The sequence below is a fragment of the Vulpes vulpes genome, chromosome 6, assembly GCF_048418805.1.
Source record: "Vulpes vulpes isolate BD-2025 chromosome 6, VulVul3, whole genome shotgun sequence".
Taxonomy (NCBI): domain Eukaryota; kingdom Metazoa; phylum Chordata; class Mammalia; order Carnivora; family Canidae; genus Vulpes; species Vulpes vulpes.
Window position 1 is genome coordinate 110,865,323 of NC_132785.1, and position 26,632 is coordinate 110,891,954.

General features: G+C 40.8%; 1 protein-coding gene across 4 annotated transcripts in view; it reads right to left on the bottom strand.

Moving 5' to 3' along the window:
• The window catches only part of SPTLC2 (serine palmitoyltransferase long chain base subunit 2), a 110,919-nt gene extending 87,301 nt beyond the window's left edge, over positions 1-23,618 (bottom strand). For 2 of the 4 annotated variants that reach the window (XM_072762102.1, XM_025996432.2), the window contains exon 1: positions 23,332-23,559. In XM_072762102.1, coding sequence (XP_072618203.1) covers positions 23,332-23,457 — 126 coding nt within the window. In that variant the 5' untranslated portion in view covers positions 23,458-23,559. Of the gene's footprint in view, positions 1-23,331 lie in introns of all 4 variants that reach the window. The other 2 variants (XM_072762103.1, XM_025996431.2) reach the window with 2 other exon arrangements.
• Between the last annotated feature and the right edge of the window lie 3,014 nt (positions 23,619-26,632).

Sequence of the window (26,632 nt, forward strand, 5' to 3'; positions counted from 1 at the left end):
TTAATGGAAATCTTGTTTTATAGAAAAATCTCATCAGAGAAGTTTGTGTAATAATTTTAATCTTAACTTTGAAACAGCCAACTGCAGTGAGGATGCTCATTCACAATTTACTAGGAATACATTTTCAATTTGAGCACTGCACTAGAGTTATGAAAAGCCCCAAAAGAATAAGATTCCTTCCTGGCCTCTCAGACAACTTGATCCAAAAGTTAAATATATTTTTTAATATTATATCCCAATAATATTACTTTTGGGAAAGCTACCTGAATACTGCAAGTTAGAACAGCTGGAAAAGAAAGTTATTCTTGACAAAGGAAAGGCTTTCTTTCAGATAGGCATGATACTTGGAATCTGTTGGCACTGCTTCAATTTGATGAGCTAAAGAACTCCTGAAAACTATTTGTAAAATTGATGTAGGTCTTCAACAATTTCTTACTCAAAGGAATAGAAGTCTGTATCAATGTTTACTACTTAAACTTTTATGCATGAGCAAGGCTGCAATGTGTTTAGAACAGAATAGCTAGAAATGAGCCAATAACTGAAGATGAGAGATTGTTTAAAAATTAGCAATACAGCATATACACAAGCTATTAAGCTGGACAAAACAAAATCAGACACTAAAAACACAACAAAAATAATATTCTGATCATCTCTTTTAAACAATATTATAAAAAAAAACACTATTATCTTTAATTCCATCTATCTAAATTCTATCTTTAATTCCAGTAACCAACTCTCTTTAGCTCTGAAATTGTTTTCTCTCAATAGAACATACTAATAAAAAGGCAATTTTCAGAGCTCTAAGTTTCTAACAAACGTGTGACAGATTTATATGTCAGGAATGCTGTGGGTGGATCTCTTTAAAAGATATCCGCCTTGATCTGAGACACACCCAAACCAGCACAACCAAGTATTTTCATATAGTTGGTTGGACTGTCTAGGAAGGAGGAAGTTAAATCATTAGTTTGCTTTTAAATATTGTGATTCTATCGCAGTGTCACTTTAAATTAATTGCATTTTAAGGAACTGAGACTCAACTATGAAATAACTTTTGGAAAAGAGTCTCAGTCAAAACACAGGTCACTCTGATCATTCAGGGTGAGAAATGTATAGGCCAACTGATATGCAAATCTGATAGTTGACAAAGTCTTAGAATTCAGAGAGAAGAAAATCACTTGTTACTCAACTACTGATGCCAAATTTTATTTCTGACATGATTCAAATAAAAATAATAGTATCACCATCTTATACATGTATAATGTTCCAGAAGGGAAAGCACCAGGCTTACTTTGCTCATTATCCTACACCTAGCACTCAGGATAGTATTAAGTGCTAACAGATAGTAAATACTCATAATGTTTCCTTTTAATACTATTAGTATCACAGAAAGCGGTACCTTATAGGAGCTCAATAAGTATTTGTTGAATGAATGAAAATACACAGTATGCTTTTTGCTCTTTCAACAGTAAGTACCCTGTAACAGAGGGCTTAAACAAGTTAGAGTAATTACACAATTAATAGTAGGACATTTCTAGAACCCACATCTAATACCTTTGACCCAAAAGTAATAATAATAATACCTTTGACTCAACTACATTGGAGATCTAATTAACACTAAACAAAACATAGGCTACAAACTCTTTCAGTGTATTTCATATCTTGGATTCACCGAGCAAGAGGGCTCTTAAGAGGCCTTTCATTCGTTCTAAGAATTAGTGTCAACTAGGCAATCAAGAAAAATATTAGCTTATCATTCTCTCCAAGTTAAAAAAAAGTTGTCAGTTTGCTCACATTAAACAGACAAGAGTGTAATGGTGCTAGTATTATTAATCAAGGGAATATTTAAATACTCCAAAGACCAAGATATGTTAGCTTGAAAAGTAATTTTTTTTTCAAGAAAATGCAAAAGAGGGGATCCCCGGGTGGCGCAGCGGTTTGGCGCCTGCCTTTGGCCCAGGGTGCGATCCGGGAGACCTGGGATTGAATCCCACATCGGGCTCCCGGTGCATGGAGCCTGCTTCTCCCTCTGCCTCTGTCTCTGCCTCTCTCTTTCTCTCTCTGTGACTATCATAAATAAATAAAAATTTTAAAAAAATGCAAAAGAAAAAAAGGCTAAAGAAATTTTTTTGCAGTCAAGATTAAAAAGCACATCAGCACAAAACACATTACAAGAAGGGGGGGGCGGTAATCAAACTAATAAGACATTCGGTTCACCTGCCTGTAGGCTGTCCACCATACATGAAACATCCAGAAAAAAAGACTCTTAACTAAAGCAATAATGGAAAGGTATAATCAAGAAAACCATAAACATAACACATATGTACTAAAAATCATCTGGAAGGAGACACAGAGATCAGAGTGGGGAGCAGAATGGAGGTAGAATGCCTACTTCTTACTTATAACCCTCTGAACCAATTTGATTTTTCATTTTTAAAAGAGCACACATTACTGAATTTTCATTTATCATTTTGTTTTAAAAATGTTTAAACTGAATTTTCTCACTGATTTTATTCACTATTTGGACTAAAACACAGTTAATAAAAGCAACATATGCCTCTTATCATAACCTCAGGTCTCTACAGCCTCTCTAGAGAATTTTTTCATCTATTTGCTAGCTCTCAAACAGACTGTAAATGCTGGTAAGTGTGTACAAATCTACACGTCAATTCCAAATTTTCCTCAGAACTCCAAATTTACGTTTCTGCTTGCCACCTATAAGTTCCATTTGGACATCCCAAATCAACAAGTCTAAAGCTGACCTTCTCTCACCATCTTAACTCCTCCCTCAATTAAAACCAGATTATCTTCCTGTATTACCCACCTGGTTGGCAACATCATCACCCAGTCTACCCAGTCTCCCAAGTTTGGAGTCATCTTTAACCCCACCTCATTTTTGGACTTCATTCTAGAACCAGTAATGAATTTCTGTGCCTTAGTTCAAGACCTCATTTTGGGGCACCAGGAATTTATTTTTTATTTTATTTTTTATTTTTTGGCACCAGGAATTTAAAGGAGGCTGGAAATGTTCTACATCTTGAGACAGGTACTGGAGACATAGTACACACACAGGTAAAAAGTCACGGAGCATGATATATTTTATGCACTTACCTGAATATGTTACTCATCAATTTTTTAAAAAAAACCTCTCAGTGCCTCTTCCTTCATTGGACCATTGCAATACCCTCCTCTTCCTGCCTGGTCTCCCTGCCACCAAGACACTCCCCACACCCCAGTTATATTTCTAGTCACATCAAACTTCTTGCCACAATCTTTCCAACAAGAATCCTCTCCTAGAAGGAGTGCAAATCTTCTAACAGTAATAAGGCAATAATAAATAATGTCCACTGTGAAAAGTCAAGAAAAAATAAACACTTTAGAATGTGGAGTAAACACCAAAAAGAAGATGGACAAAAGAGTAGAAGAGAGCAAGAGATTACTATATATTTCATAACAAGTCTTGTAGAACCACCTGATGCTTGAAACTGTGAGCTACATACAGGCTATTAGGAATTCTTAGATCCTACAAGGCTAGACCACAGAGCTATTTGGCTGTGAATGTGTGTTATTTTCAAGATAAGAAAGAGTAATTCCAAAGACAATCTAGAGATCATCAGGATACCCTTCTCACTTTCAAAGGTGGCAGGACCATCACTTCAGATAGAATCAATAGACAGGTGCCTTGGAAAGGCAGCCTGAAGCATAGAGGGTGGAGGAAAGCGATCCCCATCCCAAAGGATCCAGACGGCATAGCATCAAACCAAAAAGGATTATTCTTGAGCCTTAAGAGCTCATGGAATTTGCCGTGTTAAATTTTGGACTTGGTTGGAACCCATCACCCCTTTCTTCTTTCTGATTTCTCCCTTTTGGAATGGGAATATCTGTCCTCTGCCTGTCCCACCATAATATTTTGGATGCACATAACTTACATGGCTTCACAAGCTCACAGCTGGAGAGGAACTGTCTCAGGCTATATTGTATCTTGAGTTTCACTCGTATCAGATGTAGATGATATTTATTTTTTTTTTTTAATTTTTTATTTATTTATGATAGTCACAGAGAGAGAGAGAGAGGCAGAGACACAGGCAGAGGGAGAAGCAGGCTCCATGCACCGGGAGCCCGACGTGGGATTCGATCCCGGGTCTCCAGGATCGCGCCCTGGGCCAAAGGCAAGCGCCGAACCACTGCGCCACCCAGGGATCCCCTGTAGATGATATTTAAATAAGACTTCAGACTATATAGACTTTATAGAGCTGATGCCAGAATGAGTTAAGACTTTTGAAGTCATTAAGGTAGACTGAATGTATTTTGTGTCCAAGAAGAGCATGATTTTAGGGGGATCATGGGCAGAATGTTATAGGCTGAATGTTTGTCTCCCCGCCCCCGCCCCCAATCATTCATTTATTGAAGCTCTAAAGTTCCAGTGTGATGGTATTTCAAAGCAGGGCCTTTGGGAGGTAATTAGATTTACATTAGGTCATGAGGGTGGGCCCCATAAAGTGATTAGTGCCCATAAGAGAAGGCAGAGCTCTCCACTGAAGAATGGCCCTGTGAACACACTATGAGAAAGTGGCTATCTATAAGCCAGGAAGAATGCCCTCACCAAGAACTCAATCTTCCAGCAAAGTGATCTTGGACTTCCCGAACTGTGACAAATATTGGTTGTTTATGCCACCTCATCTATGGTTATTTTGTTATAGCAGCCCAAACTGACTAAGACAAAAGGTAAAGGGAAATCATGTATACAACCTATTCTCAATTGGTTAAGGAAAAAGTAATTGTGTGTGTGTGTGTGTGTGTGTGTGTGTGTGTGTGTAGAAACAATGATAGAGAATTTTCTTCATGAACCATTTGAATCAGGGGCAGTTATGATATACCTTTATACTTCAGTATGTTTCTCTTAACTATGAAACAATTATCAAAATCAGGAAACTGAGAGAATACTAATATTTAGAATACTAATATTTACCAACTTGCCAATTGTCCTAATAATGTCTTTATAGCAAAAAAAAAAAAAAGTCCTAGATCATGTGTTGCACTGTCTTTCTACTTTCAGAACAGAAAAAAGGGTAAGTTTTGATTACACTGTAAACTGACATATATGGAATGATCCTGAGCAGAGGTTTTGAGAATTCCATGAAAGAACATAAGTATCTATGTAACGATGCAATAATGGGGAAGTAAGTGCAAAACAAAAGCACACACTTCTGATAGGAATACAAAAATCACATAAACATGATTTTATAAGCAAATAGACATTTCCACTCAATGTGACCATAGTGTGACAGAACCTGTCCACCTGGTGGTTAGTTTGGAACATTTAAAAAAAAGTTATTGTCCAGTATGACCACCCATTATTCTTTGGCAAATCAAAGGACTGTCATCACGCCATTTCTGTTAAATGAACCCCATTCACTTCCAGTGGTATATTCTGTTGTTCCTTAAACTTAGTTCTGCTGAAAGGCTTTTTCTTGGAATTTTACTGAAATGTACTAGTCTCTCCCTACTACATACCACACATACTAAAGAAAATAGCTTGGAGCTTTGCCCCAGTCACAGAAGCTATTCCACACCTGAACATATAGTTGGCCGAGCATGGTTTATCTTACTCTGTTAAGCCACTGGATTTGGCAGTTCAGAAATCACTGGTAACATTTGAGGAGTTTAAATTAGATACACCTTATGCCACACTCTGAACGTGTTATTTCCAGAAGTGTCCTCTTTGTTCCCACAGGCAACTTTTGAAAAATAGGGAGTCCTCCCCCCTTTTTTTTTGCAATCAGGATAAGTTCTCCAGTTTGGTCAATAAGCATCTCATATGGGATGGACTGAAAAGTGCTTCCAAAGCTAGTTGTAAAGCAAACATATTTTCCTAATTACTATTTTCCTAATTGAAAACTCAAAACTGGAGATGCCCAAGCATATACGCACTGGCACATTTTCAGTTCAGTGGCCTCCCGTGCACTCAGGCAGTAAGATTCTGCCCCGGAGTTACCGTTCTCCCTTGCCACCCACATCTCCTCTGCAGCACTTCCCGATCTCCAGATAAGCATCATGGCATAACAGACAGATGTAATAGTCAAGAGATCTGAGTATGAGAGCAGCTCTGCCACACATGCTTCTCCTTTATCTGCGCTCTCTTCCACCTCTGACATGTTCTGGGCCTGCAACACCATGCCCTCCACACTGCTTCTGTAGTGGACACCAACTGAGAAGCAACCTGATTTGCATCAATTTCCCTTCTCTGTGGATAATCTCTGATACATGGGGTGGGTAGGCTCCTGGTGGTCACATCTGTGCAGTAGGACTCTATTCCTGGATCCTGGCTGACTGACACAGGGATAAGCACCTATGTTAAAATGAACCTAACAACCCCATCTCATGGGGCTTTATGATTTCAATAGGTTAAGAGTCTGAAGCACATGCAACCTCTAATATCCCAGAGAAAAGGTCCGTGAACTCCTGCTGCTGAGGTCCCAAGTACTGTGCTATTTCCTGTCTGACTCTCCTAAACTGTTCATCATTTCCACCCCACTCTCTCCTTTATTTTTTGCATGCCTGTCATCCTTGCAATAATTCACCTTTTTGTTTAGTTAGAATCAGTTTCTGTTGCTATCAACTCAAAGAAATTTATTTCTTTTTTCTTTAAAGATTTTATGTATTTATTTGAGAGACAGAGAGAGCACAAGTTGGGGGAAGTACAAAGGGACAAGCAGATTCCCTGCTGAGCACAAAGCCCTGTCTTGGGGCTCCATCCCAGGACCCTAAGGATCATGACCTAAGCTGAAGTCAGATGTTTAAATGAATGAGCCACCTAGGAGCCCCTCAAATGAAAGAAATTTAACAGATACATATTCCATGTTAAAATCTCTTAGAACTTCTTTTGTTCACTTACTAACTGGGTATTTATGTTAACAGGGCCTATAGACTTTTAGAGCTTTAGTAAAACTTTTAAATATGGTTCCCAACTCTGCCAAGTTAGTGCATTTGGGATATTTTTCACTTTTATTCTAGGATAAGGGTTGCCTAGTTCAAAATTATAAGGTGGTACTTCCTTATACTGAAGGACATGAGATTCTCACTGCTTACTATAACTAAGTTCCTTCCAGGTTCTCATTAATACACATGATTATAGGCCAAAAAAGGAAAACAAAAATCAGAACTAGTATTTTTTAAAAGGGCAACAGAAGACCACAGATCAAAATTCAGACAATATTTGTCTGCTAACTTTGCCTAACTGTGGAGAACATGCTCATCACCATTAAACAAGACTCTTCTATGGTAGAAAAATCATAAACCAAGGGGGGTGACAGATTATTTAATACAAGAGTTTTAAAAAATGAATTATTGAGAAAAAAAAAAACAACCTCTGGTTAGAGCTTTTCCTCACACCATACTATGACAGACTGCTAACTGGCTCTCTGTGGACATTCTATCACCCCTTTAGTAATAGAATCCCTCAGTTTTAGCTAGGTCCATGCTAGAGTCTACATTTCCCAATCTCTCCAGCATCTAGGTAGCCAGCTACATGATGCAATTCTGGCCAATAGAAAGTGAACAGAAGGGACAGGTACTGAGGCTGAATTACATCCTTTAAAACAGCAATTGCACTCTTTCTGCTTCTCTTTCTGCCAGTGGCTTGGAATGGAGCTGTGGCTGAAGACTGAAATGTGAATAAAAACAACATCCTAAAAGATTACAAAACAAAGATGATAGCTCATAACCTATCAAGTGCAACCAGTCAACCTTCAGACTTCATGGAGAGAAATAATTTCTATACCATCTGAACAACTTTATTTTTATGTCACAATTACAGCAATAAAAACAAAAAAAATTAAACACTTTTAGGTTAAAATTAATAGGTAGAGGCAAGCCATCAATTTTACAGAAGTAGATAAAACAACATAGATCACTCAAAATAAGAAATAATTTTAAAGACACTGAAGAGGGGCAGCCCCGGTGGCTCAGCGGTTTGGTGCTGCCTTCAGCCCAGGGCGTGATCCTGGAGACCCAGGATCAAGTCCCACATCGGGCTCCCTGCATGGGGCCTGCTTCTCCCTCTGCCTGTGTCTCTGCCTCTCTCTCTCTCTCTGTCTCTCATGAATAAACAAATAAAATATTTTTAAAAATAAAATAAAATAAAGACACTGAAGAACTGTCTTCCATGCAAAGCAAAGAAGGCAAGATAAACTAAAATCCCAGAGAGGGAAGAAACTTTTCTTAGGGAGCTGAAATTACTACTCATTTTCTCTCCTGGTCATATTTGGAGAATGTGAGCATGAATGATCATAACTGGGCTTGCCACAGGCAAGAGAACTCTGCCAAGGGATGCCTGGATGGCTCAGCGGTCGAGCGTCTGCCTTTGGCTCCGGGACTGATCCTGGAGTTCCAGGATCGAGTCCCACGTCGGGATCCCTACACGGAGCCTGCTTCTCCCTCTGCCTATGTCTCTGCCTCTCTTTCTGTGTCACTCATGGATAAATAAATAAAATCTTAAAAAGAAGAAGAAAGAAGAAAGAAGAAGAAAGAAGAAAGAAGAAAGAAAGAAGAAAGAAGAAAGAAGAAAGAAGAAAGAAGAAAGAAGAAGAACTCTGCAAGAAAAAGAAAAACCAGTGGAACTTATGATAGCTCTATAGGATGGTGTGATAAGATTAAATTCTAGCAGAGGCCTAGGTGCATGGCCAGTTTTCTGCACAGGACGCTTACAAAACGCTAGAGTAGCTGCAGAGCTGGACTAGAAGGTGACTTGAAATCAACCACAATCTTACAAAGCTTAGGAGATAAAGTCATACTAGAGGGAACTGCCTGCAATAAATGCTTGGATCCCATAAATTAGACAATCCTCCCCAGAGTGGATTGAATCTACTCAAAGCTTTAGCCCAGTCCCCACCCAGCTCCATTCCCAGTTAGATGGCAGGTGCTCAGCTCCACACAGTACCTAAGAACAAAAAGGTGAAAACAACATGGAATGGAGTCTCTGCAGATCTGTTATACATAGCGTCTAGTAATCAATCAAAAATGTCTGCTGGACATTCCCTCCCTGCCCCCTGGTAACATGAGCATGATTGAAAACGAGAAAAGGCAAAGGACACAGCAGTCTACACATTTCCCTCTCATTACTGCAGTACTGCGAGCCCTAGGAAATCGCTTACAACTTGACCCCTCCCTCCACTTAATTTCACATGTCCAGAAATGGACATTCTTCCTGTTTAGTTTTTTAACATTCCAAAACAGCACAAATAACTTTCAGACATCAAAGCTGCCCCCAGGGGGATGCCTGGGTGGCTCAGTGGTTGAGCATCTGCCTTTGGCTCAGGGCATGATCCTGGGGTCCTGGGATCGCATCTCACATCGGGCTCCCCAAAGGGAGCCTGCTTCTCCCTCTGCCTATGTCTCTACCTCTCTCTGTGTCTCTCAAGAATGAATATATAAACTCTTAAAAAAAAAAAAAAAGCTGCTCTTAGGAACCCAGAGCCCCCTTTCTACCAAGGACCTCAAAATCAGCATAATCATCTCATTCTTTTCAACAAATATTCCATCCCTATATGTCAAGGACTATACTCTGTATTTGAAAATACAAATAGGACAGGTGCCTAGGTATCTGAGTTGGTTAAGCATCTGCCTTCGGCTCAGGTCATGATCCTAGGGTCCTGGGATGGAGACCCATGTCAGGCTTCCTGCTCATGGAGAGCCTGCTTCTCCCTCTCCTCCCCACTCATGCTCTCTTTTCTCTAATAAATAAAATCTTAAAAAAGAAAATACAAATAAGAAAATCTGGGGGGCCTGGCTGGCTGAATCAGTGGAGTGTATGACTCTTGATCTTGGAGTTGAGTCTGAGTCCCATGTTGGGTGTAGAGATTACTGAAAAATAAAATCTCTAAAAAAAAAAAAAAGATAATCCTTGTATTCAAGAATTCTTCAGAGTTTTGTCTTGTTTTTGTTTTTTTTAGTGAAAAAGGATGCAAAGATCAGCAAGTTTTTTACATAAAAGAGAATAAGGAAACTATTTTAAATAACGCTATCAAAGGGATTTATATTTAAATATGCAGGATAAAAAATACACACAAAGTGAGAAGCATTTCTTTTACAAGTGATTCTTACTCTTCCTCTTCACATGACTAAATGACAACACCAAAGAAAGAAAATTATGCAATTTCCTGTCATAAGAAAACTAAATTCAAAATTGGGATTAGAATCTAAGCCCTTACATTTTCCATTTATTGACATTTCTTATAGTCATATTTCTAAGGGTTTTTTTTTTTTTTAAGATTTTATTTATGTATTCATGAGAGGCAGAGACAGAGGCAGAGGGCAAACCAGGCTCCATGCAGGGAGCCCCATGCGGGACTCAACGCTGGGTCTCCAGGATCATGCACCAGGCTAAAGACAGGTGCCAAACCACTCAGCCACCCAGGCATCCCTCCTTCACTGCTTTTAATTTATAGTAACTTAAACTAGTGAGGATGAACATATTCATATATTTATTTTCCTACCAAGTTCATTTTTTCCTATGAATTGACAGTTCCTATCTTTGGCCCATTTTCTCCTGGAGTGCACACTTTCTTCTAATTTATCTCACTGATTTATACTAATCCTTTGTCAGTGATATGTAGCAAGGGTCTCCTCCTAGTCCGTGGCTTGTTTTTTCACTTTTGGCATCATTTTGCTCATGACATCATATGGTGCACAAGGTTCTGTTTTTTAAATAATAGTTTTATTGAAATATAATTAACAAATCATTAAATTTGTCCTTTCCAAGCGTACAATTAAGTGGTTTTTATTATATTCACATAGTGCAACAATCACCACAACTTTAGAACACTTTCATCACCCCAAAAACAAACTCTACCCCTAGCCCTGGCAAACTCCTAGTCTACTTTGTGTCTCTATAGATTTATCTATCCTGGACATTTCATGTTAGTGGAATCATACAATATGAAGTCTTTTATATCTGGCTTTTTACACAACACGCAATGTTTCTTTCATCCATCTTGTAACATGTATCAGTACTTCATTCCTTTTTATTGCCAAATAATATTCCATGGTAAGCTTATACTGTATTTTATCTGTTCATCAATTTATGGACATTTGGATTGTTTCCACTTTTTGACTATTAGGAATAATGCTATCAACATTCATGTAGAAGTTTTTGTGTGTAGGTATGTTTCATTTCTCCAGAGAGTAGAAATACTCATACGGTAGCTTTAGGTTTAGCATTTTAGAAACTGTTTTCCAAAGTGCTATATCATTATATGATCCCACTAGCAATGTATAAGGGTTCCAATTTCTCCACATCCCCACCAACACTTGTTAATGGCTTTTTATCTTAACTATCCCAGTGGGTATGATGTGGTATCTCACTCACTGTGGTTTTGATTTGCATTTCCCTAATTGACTAATGACGCAGAGCATTCGTGGGCTTATTAGCCATCTGTGTATCTTCTTTGGAGAAATGTCTATTCAAATCCTTTGCTTGCAAATTGGATTGTCCTTTTTGTTGAGTTGTAAGAGTGCTTTATGTATTCTAGATAACAAGTCCCTTATCTCCTATATGATTTTCAAGTATTTTCTCCCATACTGTAGATTATCTTTTCATTCTCTTGAAGGTATCCTTGAAATACGAAAGTACAGAAAATTACAAAAGTTCATTGTGACCTACTCCAATTTTTTTTTAGTTGCTTATAGTTTTAGAGTCAGATCTAAAAAGCCACTATCTAATCAAAATTCAAAGATTTATACTTACATATTTTTCTAAAACTCTGACAGTTGTTAACTCTTACATTTAGGTCTTTGGTCCATTTTGAGTTAATTCCTTGTATATGATATGAGGTAGAGATACAAATCAGGTCTTTTGCATGTGGATATCCAGTTATTCCCATACTATTTGTTGAAAAGGTCATTCTTTACCCCCTTAAATTGTCTTGGCACTCACACTCTTGTAGAAAAATTAACTGACCATAAATGTAAGGGTTTATTTCTGGACTCTCAATTACATTCCATTGACCTATATGTTTATCTTTATGGCAGTACCACACTATCTTGATTACCACGGTTTTATAGTGAATTCTGAAATCAGGAAGGGTGAGTCCTCCAACTTATTTCCTCTCTTTCAAGATTGTGTCTGCTCAGGATCTCTTGTATTTCCATATAAATTTTAGGATCACTTTGTCAATGTTTCCAAAAAAGTCACCTGGGATTTTGATAACGGTTGCAATGAATTTAGAGTATTTCTATTTTAACAATATTAAGTCTTTTTCTTTTATTATTAAGCTCTATGTCCAAAATGGGGCTTGAACTCATGACCCCAAGATCAAGAGTCCCATGCTCCACCGACTGAGCCAGCCAGGCACCTGAATATTAAGTCTTTCAATTCCTGAATGTTGGCTGTCTTTGCATTTACTTAGATCTTCTTTAATTTCTTTCAAAATGTTTTGTAGGTTCCAGTATGCAAGACTTGTACTATTTGTTAATTTTTTTCCTAAACATTTTATTCTTTTTGATGCTATAGTGTGCCAAAGTTTTAAACAATCAAATTTATCAACCTTTACTTTATAATTTGTCATTCTATACTTTAAGGTCATAAATATTTTTTCCTCTATGCTAGAGTTTTGTATTTCTTTTTAATTTCACATTTGAGGGCAGCCCCGGTGGCACAGCGGTTTAGCACCGCCTGCAGCCCAGGGCGTGATCCTGGAGACCCTGGATCGAGTCCTATGTCAGGCTCTCTGCATGGTGCCTGCTTCTCTCTCTGCCTGTGTCTCTGCCTCTCTCTGTGTGTGTCTCCATGAATAAATAAAGTCTTTAAGAAAAAAAATTCACATTTGAATATCTAACAACCTGGAATTGATTTTTGCAGATTGGTGTGTTTGGTTTTTCTTTTTAAGATTTTATTATTTGACAGCGAGAGAGCACAAGCAGAGTGAGCAGCAGATGGAGAGGAAGAAGCAGACTCCTCACTGAGCAGGGAGCCCAATGCAGGGCTCGATCCCAGGACCCTGGGATCATGACCTAAGCCAAAGGCAGCCGCTTAACAGACTGAGCCACCCAGGTGCCCCAAGGTTTTTCGCTTTTTCTTCTTTTTCCACATAGAAAGCCACCTGTCTATTCCCCACTGATATGAAATGCCAACACCATTATCTATCAAACTCCATATTCTTAGTGTGCTCTTTCTAGATTTTCTACTCCATCGAAATCATACTGTCAATATTACTATAGCGTTATGCTAAGTCTTATTATCTAGTATCTATTATTAATTAGGTAGAGGATTCCTTCTACCTAATTTCCCCTCAAAACTGCCTTGGCGCTTCCTGATCCTTTGCTTTTTCACATGAATTTTAGAATCAATTTGTCATGCAAAAAAAGAATGAGAAAGAGACAGAAGAGAAAACATTTAGAGGGTAGGATTGTGCACTGGAACTGCTCTGACTTAAAGATCAATTTGAGGAAAGTGACTTGTGCCACACTGTTGCCAATGCATTTTGGGAAACTGAGATGACTGTTACATTATATTTTGAGATAGTGGTTTAATTCATTTAAAGATGAGGTTTGGATCACTTAAATTGTGGTCAATTGTGGTCTGATTTAGAAATCAGAAATCTTTAAACAATATCTCTAAAACTTCCTTTAAATTCATTTTAAAATGATATTCTGATCAGAATCCTGTATATATATACACACATACACATTTTGAGTCACAATCTCATTTCTAGTAATTTATCCTTATGAAAAAAATCAAAGGTGTGAGATGTATAAAGTATTCATATATTGAAAATAGTGGGGAAAGTCTACACATTATGCACAGGGATTGGTTAAATAAATTATACTATATATTCACATTATGGAATTTATGTACCCCTTAAAAGAATGATGTTTGTCTTACTGACTGGTGATGGAATATATTAATGATGTTAAGCAAAAAAGCAGACAATATCAAGCAATTTTTTTGCAATTTTTAATGTAAAATTGTATCCCCATCTATTACACACATATATAGACATATATTTATATATATTTGTGTGTGTGTGTATTTGTCTGGTAGACTATATATCAAAATGTTACAGTGGATATCTCTGGGTTGTGGAATTTCAGGAGATATTTTCTTTATACTTTAATGTATTGGTTTAGTATTTTGCATGTATAGTGTTTTTCCAACTCCAGTATTTTCAGATAAAACTGCATGTAAAGTATGTTGGCTTTACAAGAGAAACACTACAAGGGTGCCTGGGTGGTTCAATCAGTTAAACATCTGACTTCAGCTCAGGTCATGATCTCAGGGTCCTGGGATCAAATCCGGCAGGCACCCCACTTGGTGGATAATGTGCTTGATTCTCTCCCTCTACCTCTTCCCTAATTTGTACTCTCTCTCAAATACATAAAATATTTTTTTAAAGGGAGAAACACTATATATGTCCTTTTTAAATTTTATTGAAAAATCTGCAGATGTTCAAGAAATACTTGTTAAAACTGAAAACATGTAAAACTTTCCAGATATGTAAACTCTAATGTGGAGTATAATAGAGATACTATTCTCCTTAAGGACAAACTCTCCCCACTGAAATTCTAAATCCCCATGAGAGGGTTGCTGGGTTCACTATAGCATTGGTGCCTACACCTGTGTCAGTCAGCCAGGATCCAGGAATAGAGTCCTACTGCACAGATGTGACCACCAGGAGCCTACCCACCCCATGTATCAGAGATTATCCACAGAGAAGGGAAATTGATGCAAATCAGGTTGCTTCTCAGTTGGTGTCCACTACAGAAGCAGTGTGGAGGGCATGGTGTTGCAGGCCCAGAACATGTCAGAGGTGGAAGAGAGCGCAGATAAAGGAGAAGCATGTGTGGCAGAGCTGCTCTCATACTCAGATCTCTTGACTATTACATCTGTCTGTTATGCCATGATGCTTATCTGGAGATCGGGAAGTGCTGCAGAGGAGATGTGGGTGGCAAGGGAGAACGGTAACTCCGGGGCAGAATCTTACTGCCTGAGTGCACGGGAGGCCACTGAACTGAAAATGTGCCAGTGCGTATATGCTTGGGCATCTCCAGTTTTGAGTTTTCAATTAGGAAAATAGTAATTAGGAAAATATGTTTGCTTTACAACTAGCTTTGGAAGCACTTTTCAGTCCATCCCATATGAGATGCTTATTGACCAAACTGGAGAACTTATCCTGATTGCAAAAAAAAAGGGGGGAGGACTCCCTATTTTTCAAAAGTTGCCTGTGGGAACAAAGAGGACACTTCTGGAAATAACACGTTCAGAGTGTGGCATAACTTGTGGCATATTTATTATTTTTTAAAAGATTTTTATTTATGTATTCATTCATGAGAGACAGAGAGAGAGGCAGAGACATAGGCAGAAGGAGAAGCAGGCTCCCTGAAGGACTGCTCGATCCCAGGACCCCGGGATCATGCCCTGGGTTGAAGGCAGACGCTCAACCACTGAGTCACCCAGGAGTTCTGGGCATATTTAAATTCCTCAAATGTTACCAGTGATTTCTGAACTGCCAAATCCAGGGGCTTAATAGAGTAAGATAAACCAGGCTCCGCCAACTAACGATAATATTTGCCTCACAAGGCCCTTGTGAAGATCAAATAGGTGAAGAAGCTGGGTGAGGTGCTGGTCACAGTAAAGGGTATCAACTATAATTACATCTTTGGTTTTCCACCACCAATATGTTGCCTACCCCTCCTAACAGAAAAAGTCTCCCTTCCTTTTCTTGGGCTTTCTCATACCACTTCCTAACACTTCTGTTCTGTCACAATCAACCTTCCTCAGCATTGTGTAGGTCTTCCAGTAACATTATGATTTCCTAATATTACATCCTCCGTGCCTCTTCTCCCTTAATGCCATTTTCTATCTACTTCACCAACTTGCATGGCTCCAACTATCACCCATCCATTCCTTCAGCTAAGATTTCCGGAGTTCCTGTTACATACTAGGTAACGCAAATATAGTAGTCCCCGCCTCCCCACCCACATTTTCAGTTACCCACAATCTGAAAGCAGATGATCCTCCTCCTGACATATCATCAGAAGCTCAAAAGTAGGCTTAATGCTATGTCAAAATGCCTACATTATTCCCTCACTTCATCTCATCATGTAGCCACATTATCATCTCACATTATCACAAGAAGAATAAGTACAGTAGGATAAGGTATTTTGAGAGACTGCATTCAAAAGATTTTCATTATAATTTTCTATCTTATTATTATTTTTTTTAATTTTTATTTATTTATGATAGTCACAGAGAGAGAGAGAGAGGCAGAGACACAGGCAGAGGGAGAAGCAGGCTCCATGCACCGGGAGCCCGACGTGGGATTCGATCCCAGGTCTCCAGGATCGCGCCCTGGGCCAAAGGCAGGCGCCAAACTGCTGCGCCACCCAGAGATCCCTCTATCTTATTATTAATAATTGTTGTTACTCTTTCTGTGCCTAGTTTATAAATTAACCTTTATCATGGGTATATGTGTACAGGAAAGCCATCACATTTGAGGTTAGTACTTTATCTACACAATAATTTCCAAACGTTTCCAGATAACAAAAATTGTTGAATATTCTCCCCAACCTCAATATCTGTTATTTGGAGTAAGGCTGACTCATACCCAAGTCTCAGTACAACTGCATATTTCATACTCTTAGAAATTATCAGAAAGCAGCAGACTGGTAAAACAGACCACATTAAAAAATTAACCTCCAAAAAAAAAAAAAATTTAACCTCCAACAACGGGGATTATCCCAACCCTTTAGGGTCCTGTGGTACACATGTATTATTTCTATAATCAGAAGCAAAAAATTTTAAAACAAATGGAAAAATAGCAACCTTAACCTTTAAAATGGGTCTTAAAGGTAGCCTTAAAGACAATAAAAGTTAAAATAGATATTCTGAGACTAAATATGTGAAGAGCAAGGACTTACTTGCTTAATCAGTCACAAACTACAAATTATATTATGGAAGCCTTCTTAGAAGCTATTCAGAAGGCAACTGACTTTTGAGGCCACAAACCATGTATTTAATCAAGTAAGGCACACCCACTCAGAATGCAAACAGTCTCTACCCATCCCTCTCAATTGCCTATTCTGCCAATAAACACTACTTCTTTCAAAAATTGAATCTAATTGAATCTCAACCAATTAACTATCTTGCCCAGAGCACTACGATGTTTCTAGAGCACCTAGGCCAACCCTAAAAAGTGGGTAAGTGTGCTTTCCCTGAATATCCAAGTTTTAAAATACTATCTTAAGAACACAGAGGTTTGTATATTAAATATTGATCTTGTTTCCCAAAAATTTTTATTAAAAAGAATTCCTGAGTACCTCAAATGACTCTGGAATCTTTCAGATCCAGCCAATAAGATCTGTTTTTCTTGAAACAAAAAGCACTCAAAACAAAAATCTAGTCCCACAGCTGTAGTTACAACATTATTTTTGCAAAGCATTGAAGTCTTCAGATGTCTCATCAGGCCTGCGAAACCTGAACAGGTAATCCAGGCCATTCTAGATACTCCTCCCAGTCTTGTCTCATAACTAACTTCTTTTCAGTTATTGTTTCCTTTAAGTGGAAACAAAAGCTAGTAGCTATTTAGTAGACCACCCTTCATTAGTTACTCATTTGCCTTCTTAGAAGTAGCAGGACCAGCTCTTTGTTCCTTCTACTTCGCCTTAAAAGAACAGGACTTGTGCTCCAAGTCTTCCTTAAACTCTTATTCTGGCAGCTAAAAGGCTATCATCATCCTAATATCTCATTAAAACTCCTTTTAAAGGAAGAAAAGTGAAGCTCAAAACGGTCTCAAAGGCAATTTCTTTCCTTCAATACTTGTTAACTAATTAATGAAGATAAAATGCATGTCTAAATCTCAAAGGTTCTATAAAGAAATGGAAGATTTAAAGAGTGCTGTGATCAAGTTGCTCTAAAAGTAAAAACAAACAGTATTATATTTCTAGTGCAACCAAAATATGGCATTTATTTAATCAAACGTTAAACCCACAGTAAAAAAACTCTTGTAATTAAAATCATTGACTGCTGCAACATGAGGCTGAAAAAATTTCCTGCAAATCCTCTAGGTCTTTAAAAATAGGATAGAATCATCTATCAAGATTAGTTTTAATAAAGTCCTACAAAGAGATAAAGGGACTGAATTACATAAACCTCTAAAGGTTTCTTCCAGTTCTAATTCTGCCAAAGTTTCCAATTCTAACTCTTTCAAAGTTTCCCTAGTGCTAACTGCCACCCTTTACTTCCTATAAAGGCTGACCCTCCTCTCCTGTGAATGACAAAAAGAGGAAAAAGTACTGTTTTATTGCTCCTCTTCCCTGTGAAAACTCTGTATCTGCTGTCATCATTAAAAACCAGTAATGTCTGGGGCGCCTGGGGGGCTCAGTTAAGCATCTGCTTTCGGCTTGGGTTGTGATCCTGGGGTCCTGGTATCAAGCCCCAATTCGGGCTTCCCGCTCAGTGAGTCTGCTTCGTTCTCTCCCCATTCCCTGCCTGTGTTCTCTCTCCCTCAAATAAAATCTAAAAACAAAAAACAAAAAACACCTCAAACACCAACCAAAAAACCTCAAAAGCAACAAAAAAAACTCCAGTAATGTCTACATATAGCTGCCATAAAGAACAAAACCCAAGTCTTGTGATGTTTCTCCTATGCTCTCTCAGAGATACCACACTCAGCACTTCTGACACCTGATGGGGGGGGGGGGGGAGGGCAGTTTCCACTCCACCAAGCACTTCTGTGACACCAGCTGGTGTCAATTTAACTCAGTTCTGACACTCCCTACCTGGAGATAGTGTCAGATCCCTGAGGTGACGCGCCTGGTCCCTCAAGACTGCTCCCTGCTTCCCCCACCCCAGATGCCTGTTCCAAGTCCAGGTTGTCCCGTGCTTCTAACCCATAAGCTATAAATCAGGTTCCAAGGGAAAAAAAAAAAAATCAGATTCCCACCACTTCCTCCTCTGGTTGATAATTTGCAGGAATGACTCACAGGACTCAGGACAACTGTTTATTTACTGTTACCTAGTTTACTATAAAAAGATATGATAAAGGATACAGATGAAAGATGGAAGAGATGCATAGGGGGCAAGGTGTGTGGGAAGGGGCATGATACTCTCCTAGCATCTCCACATGTTCAGCAACCCAGAAGCTCTCTGAACCTGGTACTTTAGGGATTTTTATAGAGGCTTCACCAAGTCAGCATGAGCAATCATTAACTTCATTTCCACCCCTCTCTGGAGAATGATGGGTGTGGGGCTGACAATTCCAAGCTTCTAATCATGGCTTGGTCTTTCTGGTGAGCAGCCCCCCTCCAGGAGATCATCCAGTGTCACCTCATTAGAACAAAAAACTCTGCTATCACTGGGGAAAATTCCAAGTGATTTAGGAACCCGGTGTCAGGAATAAGGGTCAAAGACTAAATATTAGAACAAATTATGCTCCTACTATTCCTATCACTTAGGAAATTACACAGATTTCAGGCGCTCTGTGCCAGGAACTGGAAGCAGAAACATATATGCATTTTTTCCCCTATTATCTCACAGCTACTATGCAAAAAAAAAAAAAAAAAAAAGGCAAAAAACAAAATAGAAAATAACAAGTGTTGGTGGGAATGTGGGGACTCTGGAAGCCTTGTGCAATGTTGATGGGAATGTAAAACGGTTTAGCTGCTGTGGAAAACAAGATGGCATTTCCTCAAAAAATTAAAAATAGAATTATCATATGATCCAGCAATTCCACTTCTGGGTATATATCCAAGAAAACTGAAAGCAGGTCTTGAGGAGATATCTGTACACCCATGCTCGCAGCAGCATTACCTAAACCCTGAAAGCAATCCAACTGTCCACTGACAAATAGCTAAGCAAAATGTGGTATGTACATACAATGGAATATTATTCAGCCTTAAAAAGGAAGGAAATTCTGATACACACTGATACATGGATGAATCCTGAGGACATTTATGCTACATGAAATAAGCCAGACACAAAAAGAAAAATACTGTATGATTCCATTAATATGAGGTACTTAGAGCAGTCAAATTCATAAAGAAAGAAAGTAGAATGGTGATTGCCAAGCACTGGGAGGAGAGAATGGGGAGTTAGTGTTTAATGGGTACAGAGTTTTTTAGTTTTACAAGACGAAAAAAGTTGTGGCAGTGGATGGTGGTGATGGTTCCACAACATGATGAATGTATTTAATGTCACTGAATTGCACACTTACAAACGGTTAAGATACTAAATTTTACATTACATGTATTTTATCACAATAAGAAAAAAGTAGAGGATAAACGAGAAAATAAAAACAAACAGCAGGGATCCCTGGGTGGCGCAGCGGTTTGGCGCCTGCCTTTGGCCCAGGGCGCGATCCTGGAGACCCGGGATCGAATCCCACATCAGGCTCCCGGTGCATGGAGCCTGCTTCTTCCTCCGCCTGTGTCTCTGCCTCTCTCTCTCTCTCTCTCTCTCTCTCTCTCTGTGACTATCATAAATAAAAAAAAAAAAAAAACAAACAGCAACGTTTGTTTTATATGCCCTTTCTACTACAGGATCTATGTACTCAAACTCTAAACCCAAATCCAACAAAGGGAAAGCATATACATTCATTCCTTCAAACACAGAAACTCTTGAGAGTGTAAAGGAATCCCAGGAATTTCTAACTTCTCTCCTGTTCATTCAAAGACAAGAATGCTGGGATACGTAAGGAAATGAATGTGTATCTCGGGTTTAAAAACTCTGAATTTATACTTTCATAATTAAAAGATGACACACACTTGCACACTTAACATCTTACATGTATTTTTATGGCATAATTGGCAACATTTCCCCCAGAAAGTGGGGGAAAATAAATAGGGGGTTGGTGCACTAACATACCACTTTAATTAAAACAAAAACAACTTATAATATTTTAAAGATATTCTTGCTCTCATGAAGTTACCAAAAACCTCTCCTTTGCTTAAGGAAAAAAAAAAAACCCTAATAGACAATATTCCTCATATTCATGTACAAAGCTATATCCCTAAAGTCTTTGATTTAAAAAGACTAGTGACAAAGAGTTTTCTTTCAGGTGTTTCCACTAAACCAGTCTTCCAGATGCCACCATAGTGTCTTGAGTGGAATTTTTCACTAAAATACACTAGAAAAAGTCAGCCAGAATTTAGAGTCATACAGATTTTTAAATTTCACTTGTGCAACCTGATATGTCTTCATCTTATTATCAGTCCACAATCTCTGAAGAAATATCATGCCTACAAATGCTAGATTGTTAGAGATTATGGGAGGAATTCACTATTAAATCATACTATAACTCCTACGTTAAGTGAAAAGCGCACCAAAACACAAAACACCTCTGAAGTGTGAGCACCTTTCTCTTGACTTCCTTTTCCCTCTTAAAAATCATAATCCACTCATTCATCTGCAACGTATTTTCTGACTCCCACCTGCTAAGTTTCCCTGTTACATTCTCTACCACAGCAATTTTTGTTGCTAAAAAAAAAAAAAAGCCTTACACTGTCAATAATGAGAGTGTTCTTATCACTTCCTCCCTCACTCAATCATTCCTTTAAAAATGAAAATAGGGATGCCTGGGTGGCTCAGTGGTTGAGCATCTGCCTTTGGCTCAGGGCGTGATCCCAGGGTCTTGGGATCGAGTCCCACGTCGGGCTTCATGCATGGAGCCTGCTTCTCCCTCTACCTGTGTCTCTGCCTCTCTCTCTTTCATGAATAAATAAAATCTTTTTTAAAAAATGAAAATAAGGGATCCCTGGGTGGCGCAGCGGTTTGGCGCCTGCCTTTGGCCCAGGGCGCGATCCTGGAGACCCAGGATCGAATCCCACATCGGGTTCCCGGTGCATGGAGCCTGCTTCTTCCTCCACCTGTGTCTCTGCCTCTCTCTCTCTCTCTGTGACTATCATAAATAAATAAAAATTAAAAAAAAAAAATGAAAATAAATCTTTGGAATCTGTGCATTACAGTGCTTCCAACTTCAGGGGGAGGTCAAGTCTCTTTTATGTATTTTCCCTCCAACTGTCATAGTCTTACTATGTCAACATGACCTGGAGGAGTTCTTTATTTTCTGTTCCACACCAAACAGTAACAGGCCCATCTATCCCATCTACTTGACTGGGGGGGGGGGGGGGGGGGGGGGGTGCGGGGAGGAGGCTGCTAGATATTTACATTAAAGCCAAATTAAATCACAATAGTCACACTACTGCTCTTGGGAAAAGAGAACTTTGGGGCAAGAAAATGTTTGCCTTAATATCTAAATGGGGGCAGCCCAGGTGCCGCCTTCAGCCCAGGGCATAATCCTAGAGACCCGGGATCTAGTCCAGCGTCGGGCTCCCTGCATGGAGCCTGCTTCTCCCTCTGCCTGTGTCTCTACCTCTCTGTCTCTCTCTATCTCTCATGAATAAATAAATAAATAAAATTTTAAAAAAATATCTAAATGGGATTTGTAAGTATTAAAGTCAACTGAAATCTCATAACACTCTTCCAACAACACTGATCTTTTTTTTTTTTTTTAATTTTTTTAAGCGGCTCATTTTTAAAAGACCCATTTCAGGAGAATCTGTCAATCCAGAGAATTGGAAGGCTGTCACAGATTACAGTCTTCAATTCAAAACTACCCCCCCCAAAAAAAATTTTTTTTTTTCCCCCCAGAACTCTGGACTTGGCTGCTGATTCAGCCTTGGTTCACCGGAATGGAGACTCATCCCAAGCCCCCACCTGGGTTCACCAAGCCCCTGGTGTGGCAGCCCTCCTGCCCACGGGGACCACCGACCACGGAGACCACCGGCCCCGACCTAGAGCCCGGGGCCGCGGAAGCGCGGAAGGCTCGAGGGGCACCGGCCGGGGGGTCACGGCCCGACCTGTGCTCCCACGCCTCACCTGCAGGACGGGTGGGCATCCTGGAGAAGGAGACTGGGACCACCTCCTAACTTTCTCTGCCTCCTGGTTTTCCGCGGAGTTTCAGGGCTCTGCAAGGACGCGAGGAGGGCGCCTCGAGAGGAAGAACCAAGCCCTCCAGGGGCCCTCCCGGGGGCCCGCGGGGCCAGCCCGTACCTCTGCCAGCGCAGGAGCAGCAAGGCACTGGGGCTCGGAGCAGAGGAAACGAGGGAGACCGCGGGCGCGGAGACACGCGGGAGCCCCTCCGCCGCCCTCCAGCCCTCGCTCGGGCCAGGCCGGGTCCGCGCCAGGACGCCGCCGCCCGCACACCTGAGCCCGGCCCGCGCCCGCGCCCGCCCCCGCGACCTCGCCCCGCCGGGCCGCCCCCCGCCAGGTCCGCACGGGCGCGGCTCGCGGGCCCCGGCCCCCCACGTCCGGCTCAGCCCGGCCGCCCGCTCCCACCATACCTGGCCGGCGGCGGCGGCGGCGGCGGCGCTGCTCCTCACATACCCGTTCCGCACCTCCCCGTTCGCCACACAGCCGTTCGCCCGCAGCGGGCGACGGCAGCAGCAGCCTCCGGGCCCCGGCCGCATCGTCCCGGCAGCACCAGGCGCAAGGCAGGCTCTGTAGGCGGCGGCCCAGGCGGCGGCGGCTCCAGCCCCGCTCCGCACCCCACCCACCTCCCGAAACCGGAAATGGCTGCACGCCGCCGCCAATTACCCGCCCGGCCGTCACGGGGGGCGGGGCCGGGCCCGCGGGGGCGGTCGCTCGCTCCGGGCCCCGCAGCCTCGGGGAACGGGGCGGGGCCGGGCAGGACTGCTGACCAATCCGCGGGGGGAGGGGGCGGGCCCATGCTGCTGTCTGGCCAATCACGGGCGACGGCAAGGCGGCTCGCCGGTGTCGAGGAGGGGGCGGGGCTGGCGGCCTCTCGGTCCACGCAGAGGAGGCGGGGCCCAGGGAGAACGGGGCCAATCAGACTGTGAGGAAAGGAAGGGGGCTGAGCCCGAGCGACCCGAGCGGGTCCCGGGCTCTCCCGGGCTCTCCCGGACAGGTGGCGCCCTCTCTGCCCTTGCCTCCGGGGAAGTTCTGGGGTACGAATCCCCGGCGGAGACAAAGCTCCTTTATTTGATTAGCTAATTCCTCTGTGGGTGTCTGTAGAATAGCATTTTTATCATTCTGTCACTGTTCTTCAGCATGCACCTTACAGTAACACGTTTCTTAGTAAGTCCGATGTCTCTTTGCCCTTCACATCTGCCCCTAATCGGGGTTTTCTGTACGACTTCCTTTAAAGAGTACTTCCGTAAGAGTCAGGAAACCTGAATATTTAGCTACTTTTGGAGCCAAAGTCTTTTTTTTTTTTTTCTTTAAGATTTTATTTATTTATTCATGAGAAACACACAGAGAGAGGGAAGGACATAGGCAGAGGGAGAAGCAGGCTCCATGCAGGGAGCCTGATGCAGGACTCGACCCCAGGACCCCAGGGTCACGACCTGAGCCAAAGGCAGATAGATGCTCAACCACTGAGCCCCCCAGGTGCCCATAAATTCTTTAAAATAGAATTAACCCTTCCTGTTTCATAGGCTCATTGCAAGAAATATGTTAATAAAACATTGTGCACCTGTCATACTGCCTGGGCCATTGTAGGAGCATAATAAATATCATTTTTTGCACCCCTTGAGTTCTCTCTTCCCACAGGGGTTAGTAAGGAAATGGATCTACATCATAACAAGAGACTTTTGGGTTACCCATAAAGAATTTGGTATCATAGTAAAGAATACTGACTCTGGAAGTGGTCTGGGTTTAAATCCTGACTGTGTGACTTACTAGCTGCATGACTGCTATGTATTTTCATCTGTCCAGTGGAAGTGATAATAGTTGTCCTGAGGATTTCATTAATACATGTAGTATGTTTTGTATAAGACCTTGACATTACTAAAAAAAAAATCAAGTGTTGGTTATTTTTTTAATTAATTAATTTATTTATGGGGGGGCAGAGAAGGGGGAGAGAGAATCCTCAAGCTGACTCCCTGCTGAGTCCCAACGTGGGGCTCAATCTCAGGCCCTTGAGATCATGACCTGAGCCTAAATCAAAAGTCAGATGCTTAAGAGTGAGCCACCCAGGCACCTCAAGTGTTGGTTATTTTTTAATTGCTGAATAGGCCTATGAGAGCCCCTGCATTCTTCCCCCTACCCCATCTTTAGGAAAGAGATTGACAAGCTATCAGTTTTGCATGGCTTAGGAGCTAAACAATTTAACAGCAAGTGGACAGAGCAGATATCTTTTTTGAATCAACAAACACTATGATTCCCAAAGAGCAGAACATAGTTTGGATAGAAGTATGAGGCTAAAAGAAAAACACGTGGCTTACATCTCATGGAGCTTATATTCTAGTGAGAGAAAAGATGCACATGTATAATGCAAACAGCAATAAAAGACCTACAGGAGGCTGAAGTTCTGATGAGGAAGGCTGGACCACAGTGACAAATCTAGACTTTCCATGTAGAAAGTCTTCAGGGCAGGAATCTGATTGGAAGCAGGGCTAAGGGATTTAATTGAAGGTTAGACAGTAAGTCAAATGAATTTGGAAAAGACCTGGGAAGAAGATGTAAGATGAGCTTAATATTGAAGGATGAGTAGTATTTGGAGAACTGGGAATGAGAAGTAAGGGGAGGGTATTCCCAGAAGGCAGAACCTTCAGAAGCTCAGGTGCAGAGTCTAGAACAAGCACGGCCTTAAACTAGAGCCTAAGAGTGAGGACCGTGGCTAGATTAGAGGAATTCTGTTAGCCAGTCCCTCTCTCCAGAGGGTAGAACACAGGTCCTTGTCTTGTTCTGCCACTTACTCACCATGTGTTGTCTTGAATGAATCATGCAAACATCAGCCTTGGTTTCCTCGCCCATCTTACAAAATTAATACCTGTACTACTGACCTTGCAGGGCTTTTGTGAGCGTCAATGATATAACACACAAAGGATCTGATAACCTTGCACACCATTGCTAAATCACAAAAGTGATGCCATGGAAGGCGGCAGGTAACACCCCAGGCTCCATGCAAACAGGAAAACAACTCATTCCTGATGTGTAAGCCACCTCATCACCATTTTACAGAGTTCACATGCAAAGTTTTGGGCTAGGCACTGGGGTTACAAGTCTTCCTTCAAGATTGCTCAAACCACTTCACCTGTCAAACTTTTCTTGAACTCCAACCTCCTCACAAAATTAGTCTCTTTCTACACTGTGAACTTTATACACACCTGTGTAAGTAATCATGTGTCACATTACTTTGGGATTCTTTTTTTATTTTTTATTTTTTACTTTTTTGAGAGGGAGATTATACAGTGGTTCAAAGCAAGAGCTCCATGGTCATACAGACCTGGAAACCCAGTGCCAGCCCTGAAAAGTCTTGTGACTTTGGCAAAGCTGCTTGACCACCCTGTGACTCAGTTCCTTCATCTGTAAAATGAAACACACTTCATAGAGTTGTTGTGAGAATTTAAAAAAAACAAAAAGGCATTTAGTACCAGGACCCATCACGTAATAGTCAATAAGTGCTGGCAATCATCTGCTGAGTAAATAAATTATTTGTTAAATGAATGAATGAATGAATACATTTATACCCTCAACTAGACAGAAAGCAAGCTCCTTGAGGTCAGGGCATTGTATAATTCACCTTTGGGTTCCCAGCACCAAGCACAGTGCCTGGCACATAATAAATGCTCAATAAGTGTCTGATAAATAATACATGGACAAATGAATTAAAAGCTGGCC